We start from the raw sequence: 7,734 nt of genomic DNA on the forward strand, positions 1-7,734 counted from the left end.
CAGGTGAGCCCTGGCACAGGTGAGCCCTGGCACAGGTGAGCCCTGGCACAGGTGAACCCTGACATGCAGAGCTGCCTTACCGCTGTACGTGTCCTGCTGCCTGCTGAGGTCGGGGAGTGAGCTGGGCTGGGATGGAAGTGTGACGTGGTTGTGGAGCAAGCTGGGGTTGCTGGACAAGCCGTCTTCGGGGTGACCTCCTCCCACCTACAGCACAACAAGCAGAGCAAGGGGGCCGTGTCACGGCCAGCAGGCAGGGGGACAGTCACCTGAGGACACCCCCAGGGCTCCATGGACCGGGCTAAGGCACAGCTGTGTGCGCCCCTTGCACAGCCCCATCACCCAGAGCACAGGCACGTGGGAGGGAAGAGCCAGCCTGCTCCAGCACCAGCTCTCTGAGGACTGTGGCAGCGACTGCACATGAGCTGGGCTCAGCCCAAAGCCCCCATCAGAGCTGTGCCCCCGCCATGGAAAAGCCCCTCCCTGCCTGGATGCAAGGCTGGCACACCGGGGAGGACACATGTCCTGTCTCCATCGAGCACCACTGCTTCTGCCACCACCCAGTGCCATCAGAGCGAGGCACATCCCAGCAATGTGAACTTGGCTCCAGGAAGGGTGAGGGCCAGGCAGCCCTTCCGAGCCCACGGCCCCCAGGCTGTGCCACACGGGCCAGGGACTGGCAGGACAGAGCCAGTCCTGCTGCCCACACGCTGGGTTTGCAGCTGGCAGGACATGTGTGTGATCACATCTGATTCCTCACTCAGGAGCAGAGTCTGGGAAGCCTGGAAGGGGCTCACAACTGGTTCCAGAGTCTGGAGATGTGCTGCTGCAGCAGGCAACCAGTTCTGCCAAAAATGTGCTGCTGGGGTCACCAGCCTCCGGACAAGGGGGATCCTGGTGACCCAGCATGGGACCTCAGCATCCACATGCTCAGGGAGCCTGGAATCTGTCCCATTCCCTGGAGCCAGAAAGAGCCCTCACACGCCAGCACTCCTCACATGCAGGGTAGGACATGGTGCCTGCCCAAACCATTCAGAGCAGGGAATTCCTGGTGATACCTGGCTCTCTTAAACCCACTGGATCCCTCCTCTCCTTCTCCCTGCATACTCCAGGGATGGCTTGAAGCTGTTTTGAGGGATTTCCATCCATGTTGCAGGTAAAGAAGAGCTTTCACCACCTCTGCCTGCCCTGAGAAGGGGCACGAACAAAGTGCACACAGAGCTTGTGCCAAGAGCCACGTCTGTGCTGAGGGTGGACTTGGTGTGCCCAGAGAAGCTGTGGCTGCCCCATCCCTGGAACTGTTCAAAGCCAGGTTGGACAAGGCTTGGAGCAACCTGGGATAATGGAAGGTGTCCCTGCCCATGGCAGGGGGTGGAAAGAGATGGGATTCAACCCTCCCTGTGGGAACACAGCAGGTCACTTCCATGCATGTCACCCATCCAGCACTGCCAACACCTGACCCACGCTGGGCCACACTGAGCTATTCTCATCCCTCTGGATGCCAGGGCACCCCACACACAGCACAGCACGTGTCCCCAGCGTGTCCCCACCAGCTGCCATGATGCCCCCACACGTACCAGGCTCGGGTGCCTGTTGCCCAGGGCCATGACCGAGGCAGGGAAGGCCTGGCCCAGGCTGCCCACGGCGGCACTGTGGGGCGGTGCTGAGCCCAGGAGCCCGTGCATGTCCCCGTGGTTGCTGGGCATGGCAGTGGTCTGGCCCACGGCGTGGTTCCTCAGCACGTGGATGGCTTCGTCCAACCTGTCTTCCATTTTGTTTTGCTGGAAGGACAGGACAGAGAGAGGTCTGTGTTAACTGCCCGTCCCTGGAAGTGTCCAAGGCCAGGTTGGAGCAACCTGGTCTGGTGGAAGGTGTCCCTGCCCAGGGGAATGATATGGGCTTTAAGGTCCCTCCCAACCCAAACCATTCCATGATTCCATGGTTGTAATCCCATTCAGCCAGCAGCCTGCTGCAGCTCTGCACTGCAGGATGGCTCGTGGCAATCCAGCACTGAAGTACCACAGGGCAGGGATGGGGAGAAATAACCCCCCCAGTCAGTGCCATCCCCTAAAGGCATGAGGGGTCACACCAGTCACACCAGCAGAGCTGCTCAGGGAAGGGAGGCAGAAACCTGCCAGGAATCCATCCCACTGGGCCAGACCCCAGGATGGGCCGGGGCCATGGACGGAGGGAGGGTGCCAGGCTGTCCAGGATCCAGCGAGGCTCCAGCCTCAGGGACACATCCATCCATCTCCACCAGCCACCTCATTCCAGGCCCCGGCTGTTCAGGGGAGAGGACTTCCCCCAAAAATCCTTCCCCACCAGGCCCCAGGGGACGGGAGAGCAAAGGAGCAGCCACTCACCAAAGTGTGGAGGCTCCCTTCGTAGCTGGGAGATAAGGCACCCGCTCCGCTCGCCCGCGGCCACTGCGACGTGCCTGGGGACAAACGGAGAGCTGGGCACCGGCACCGGCTGCCACTAGATGGGGCTGGAAGCTGGGCCATGGCACAGAACTGCAGGGGCCACCACGCTGAGCACAGGCCACCGTGTCACGCTCAGCACCCCGTGGCACCACGGGGATCACCGTGGCACTGCACGGCACCAATGCGGGCCGACGTGGCACCACACAGGCCCCTGTGGCACTGCACAACACCTTCTGGGCCACCACAGCACCACACAGGCCATCACAGCACCACATGGCACTGCACAGGCCACTGTGGCACCACGGCACAGCATGGGCCACCACATGGCACCTCATGGCACCCCATGGCACCACATGGCACCTCGTGGCACCCCATGGCACCCCATGGCACCACATGGCACCTCGTGGCACTATGGGCTCAGCCTCTGCTCTGGCTCAGCAGGGAGCTGAGCTCAGGCCTTCAGACTCAAGAGGTTTCCAACTGTCCCTGGTCTCAGTGACACGCTGTGACCTTGGGGCTGCACCCCAGGCACGGGGAACCCGGGCACCAGCTCTGCTGGGCACAACGGGACCTTGTCCTGCCCGAGGGCAGCAGGGACAGGCTTTCACCAGGTGCTGGAAATGGGTTTTAACTGGTTGGCCGCTTCCCAGTTCCCAGTGCGCTTCTCCCATGGGAGACAAATCCAGGGACAGCCTCTGTGAGGTGGGATGCTCAGGGACAGGATCAGGAATGGCAGGAGCAGGTCCCGTGGTCGCTGCCACCCCCGGGCTCTGTAGTGAGGGTTTGGGGCTGACCTGGGAAGCTCCCAAAAGCAAACCTGACCCAGAGAACAAGATCTGTCACTCACCTGCAAGCCCCTGGGGGGAGCCGACCGGTGTGGAGGGGTTTGAGGAGAAGTTATTGCTAGAGTGATCAGGGGAGTAAATCTGGGGAGAGAGAGGGTGGGCAGTGAGCAGTGAGGGGACCCCCTGTCCCAAACCCACACCCAACGTGAAGGCCCAGCCCAGCTCCCCCATCAACCCCAGGGTCTCTCTCTGTCCCCACCCCTGAGTGCAGCCTCCAGTCTTCGGGTCCCACCTTGGAAGGAAGTGAGAGCCCTATGGAAGTGTCACAGGGTGCACTGCCAGCCCCCCTCTGCCACCGTGCAAAGGTCACTGAAGGGGACAAAGGCGACTCTGATAACCCAGTGAGACCAGTGCCCTCCAGTCTGAACCAGCACATGCAGGGCCAGGACTACTGGGACCTGCAGGTCCTGCCACGGGGGCTGTGCAGGGTGGTCTTGGCAGAGAGCACGAGGCTGGGCAGGTGCTGGGCTGGTCGTGGGGCTGCAACAAGCAGTGCCTCAGTTTCCTCATCTGCCAAGAGGCACCAGGACTGAGATGGCAGCACATGGAGTGGGGAAAACCTTCCCTCAGAGTCTGCCGTGAATTTGGGCTGCATTCACCCAAACTTCTCACTGTGCCCATACTCCCTGATTTGTATGGAGAGGGGGTCCAGTGCAGCAAGAGCACCAGGAGCAGGCCAGGGATGATCCCAACCCTTACCGAGGCCAGTGCCTTCCCGAGTGCGTCTCCGGAGCTCCCGGCTGTGGTTCCTCTGTTACCTGCCAGGAGAGGACACAGATGTCACTGCCAGGGCACCAGAGCCCAGCAGGACGTGGCACCCTACGAGACCTTCTCTGGGGTCACCTGCTCTGAGGTGGAAACTTTTTGCTCTTAGTGCTTTGCTTGAAAACGAAATGTTTGTGTGGCTCAGGGCAGCCCAGACAGGGGCACAGTCCCCCTGACAGCCCTCAGGGGGCTGCACGAAGGTCTCTCTAAGCTCTGGGTTGGAAGTGCCACCAACAGCAATCAGATGTCTCTGCTGCAGCACAGCCCATTGCCATGGGGCATTTTAAGCCCCTACAATAACCAATGGACTGGATGATCTTGGAGGTCTTTTCCAACCTTAGTGATTCGATCATTCTATGAATCCCAAACTTGATTCCCCGTAGAAAAATAAGAGTTTTTCTACAAATCCAGGTCAGGATCCTCATTTCCTGGGGAGCATAAGTTCATTTCAGTAACAGGTTTGGTAACAGGTTCAGCGGGGTCAGAGATTAAAGCACTCAGGGGTTAACATGGTATCTAAATGCAGCACGAACATTCCCATTCCGGATTTAAGTGAACAGCTTCACACAGGTGCAAATCCTTCCCGCAACTCCTGTAAGCCACAGCACCTCCAAGGGATAATGTCAGAGCTCCTGGGCTCCTCCCAGGAGGTGTAAACCCCACAGGTGTCTCCCTGCTCCAGGTATCCAGCAGCAGGAACCTCGCTGTGCCTCACACAGTGGCTCCAGGCACAGGTGGCACACGAGGGATAAAAAGTGTCGGGGTTTTCGGATGCCTCAGGTAAGAGGCAACCAAGACTCTGGTTTTCCAGGTGAGCCTGTGCAGGGCAAGGGGGTCCCCCCGGGGGCTGGACGTACCCATCATATTGTCTGTGCCGCTGATCGGGGGTGTGTGACTGGACACTCCGTAGGGTGTGGAGGCCGAGGAAAAGCCGGACACGGAGGGGAGTCCCCCGTTCACCTCTCCTGAATGCAGCTGGTAGTTCTGGCAGGGAGGAGGAGAGGGGTGAGAGCAGCCCCGGGAAAGCTGCTGGGCTTTGGCATCGGGCCAGGACCCAGCTCCCCCCGAGCCCAGAGCCATGGAAGGAGGTGACATGGAGGTGACAGAGCCCCCCCAGCCCCAGGGCACACGTTACCATGCGTTCGTGCTGGTGTAAACTGTTGAAGCCACTGGACTGTGGGAGTGGGGAGGAGGAGCTGCCCAGCATGGCACCGTAACTCGACTGGCTCATGGCACCCGGGGAACTCCACAGGTCTGGCGAGTTATGGAGTCCATCTGCAAGGAAAAGTGGAGCTGGGCAGGGCAGAGACACCACAGGCAGCCCCCAGCCCCCCAGGGGGAGATCAGCCCGGGCTGAGGGGCTGTGACTGTCCCCATCATGTCCTGTCTGCACTGAGCATCCCCCGCTGAGCAAATTGGGACCATCTCTCTGGAACCAGGGACAGGAGCCAGGGAAGGGCTGGAGCTGTGCCAGGGGGGTTGGGATGGATCTCAGGGAAAGGTTCTTCCCCCAGAGGGTGCTGGGGCACTGCCCAGGCTCCCCAGGGCAGTGGGCACGGCCCCAAGGCTGCCAGAGCTCCAGGAGCGTTTGGACAACGCTCTGAGGGACAGGGGGGGATTGTTGGGGTGTCTGTGCAGGGACAGGGGTTGGACTGGATGGTCCTTGTGGGTCTCTTCCCACTCAGGATATTCCATAATTCTATGATTTCAGGGCTGCTTTTTGTCTCATGCACTCCTGTCCTGAGCCTCCTCCATCTAATCCCTCCTGTGGTCTGTGACAATCCAGGCAGCCCCTGCTCTGCCCCAGGGTGTGAATAACTCACCTGCCATATAAAAGGCTCCAGGATACACAGTGCTGGGAGGTTTTGAGGGAGTATATCCAGCTGGATCCCTGCTGTAGTCATCACCTGAGTTGGATGGATACACCTGTGGGGCAGGAAAGGGGTTGAAGAGAACTGCTTGGACACTCCAAGGCCCCACATCCTCACCGTGCCTCTCCCTAACCCTGCACAGCCTAAACTTCAAATTTAAACTTCAAACTTAAACTTCAGCAGTGTCTGAGTGGCCTCTCATGGCAACAGAGCAGCATTTCACTCAACTGGCCTTTCAAGGGCCTGGAGGGACAGGACAGGGAGCAATGGGAGCAGTGGCAGAGGGCAGGGTTAGATGGGATATTGGGAGAAATCATTGCCTGTGAGGGTGGGGAGGCCCTGGCATGGGTTTCCCAGAGAAGCTGTGGCTGCCCCATCCCTGGAAGTGTCCAAGGCCAGGTTGGATGGGGCTTGGAGCAACCTGGGCTAGTGGAAGGTGTCCCTGCCCATGGCAGGGGGTGCAACTGGATGGGTTCTAAGGTCCTGTCCATCCCAAACCATTCCACGAGTCCATGAGCTTCACTTTTATTCATCCCACAGCTGATCTGGGCAGCACTGGAGAGGTTCAGCCGAAGTCCTCGAAGGGCACAGCCCTGTGGGTAGTGGGGCAGGGCACAGGGCACAGGGCACAGGGGACACAGCCCCTCTGCCTTCCCGTAACCCCGTGGGTCCCCCAGCCCCCTCCTCTGCACCAGCAGAAGTTTCGACTCTGCTCCAGTTCCGTTTTCTGCGGTTATAAGTTTTTCTGGGTAACCACAAAAGCCACCACTGCTGTGCGGTGACCCCGTGCCAGGGGACGGGCTGGGGGCTGCCACCAGGGGCTGCCGTGGCCCTGGGACCCCCCTGTGCCAACCCTGGGGTGTGCCAGGCTCCCCAGCACAGCCCCTGCCCAAACCTGCCACACGAACCAGCTCGAGGGGAAACTGTGGCACAGGGGACACCGAGGGCTGAGTAGCCCCTCAGAAGGGTTGTCAAGGGGAGGGGACAGCTCTGGGACAGGTTTCTGCAGAACTGCTCAGCTACGTGATTTAACAGCACGTTAAGCAACAGAAAAGGCTTTCCTTTCCTTTCTAAATTAACCAAACCCATCCTAGAAAGCCCTGACTGAAAATCACCCTGTGCCAGGGCAAAAACACACCTCTATCTTTTTTTAAAAAGAAACCCAGAAATTCAATACGCAAAGAAACTGAAATAGCACTCAAAAGAAACTGAAATGCCACTCAAAATGATGTGAGAACTTTTGTCATAGCTTATTTTCATCCCCTTTGATTCATTCTGAAACTGACAATCATTTTTTTTTTAAATCCAGCCGAAAGCAGAGGCGGGGACAGGGCCTGGCTGGGCTCTGCCTGGCACACACGGCTCTCTTTGGGAAGGAAACCTGCCCTGAGTTTCTCTTTCCCCACAGCCAGCTGCTCCCTTCCAGCCCTGGCCCTCACCAGCAAGAAGGGGCAGAATTGGTGGTGGGGAATGAAAATCAGAATCACAGAATCGTTTAGACCCTCAAGATCATCAAGTCCAGCACCACCACCATGTTCACCACTAAGCCATGTCCCCAAATGTCACATCCACACATGTTTTGAACACTTCCAGGGATAGTGACTCCACCACTGTCCTGGGCAGCCCATTCCAGGCTTCTTTTTGTTTAAAAAGAAAACCCAACAAAAAAATCCCCCAAATCCCACCAAACCCCTCTGAAAAGCTCCAGTGGCTGCACTGCAATATATCCATGGCTTCCTTTTCCCCTGGCAGCTGAGGTTCCCATTTCTTGGAGCAGCTTCTCCAAAAACTGGAGCATTCAGAACCCCAGGGGCAGCCCTGGTCCTTCCCCAC

General features: G+C 58.9%; 1 protein-coding gene across 14 annotated transcripts in view; it reads right to left on the reverse strand.

Annotated features, from left to right (window-relative positions):
- Nucleotides 1-7,734, reverse strand: part of TCF3 (transcription factor 3) — a 74,747-nt gene that overhangs the window by 7,567 nt on the left and 59,446 nt on the right. For all 14 annotated transcript variants that reach the window (XR_003537541.1, XM_027705129.1, XM_027705126.1 and 11 more), the window contains 8 exons: nucleotides 5,854-5,956; nucleotides 5,166-5,305; nucleotides 4,888-5,014; nucleotides 3,965-4,023; nucleotides 3,268-3,346; nucleotides 2,361-2,434; nucleotides 1,575-1,778; nucleotides 81-204 (listed from right to left, as the gene is read on the reverse strand). Coding sequence is in view for 13 of the 14 variants with exons in the window: in XM_027705129.1 (XP_027560930.1) it covers nucleotides 81-204; nucleotides 1,575-1,778; nucleotides 2,361-2,434; nucleotides 3,268-3,346; nucleotides 3,965-4,023; nucleotides 4,888-5,014; nucleotides 5,166-5,305; nucleotides 5,854-5,956 (910 nt within the window). In the remaining variant the exon portion in view is untranslated. The remainder of the gene's footprint in view (nucleotides 1-80; nucleotides 205-1,574; nucleotides 1,779-2,360; nucleotides 2,435-3,267; nucleotides 3,347-3,964; nucleotides 4,024-4,887; nucleotides 5,015-5,165; nucleotides 5,306-5,853; nucleotides 5,957-7,734) is intronic.

Source organism: Neopelma chrysocephalum, unplaced genomic scaffold, assembly GCF_003984885.1.
Source record: "Neopelma chrysocephalum unplaced genomic scaffold, ASM398488v2 Primary Assembly neopelma1_320, whole genome shotgun sequence".
Classification (NCBI taxonomy): domain Eukaryota; kingdom Metazoa; phylum Chordata; class Aves; order Passeriformes; family Pipridae; genus Neopelma; species Neopelma chrysocephalum.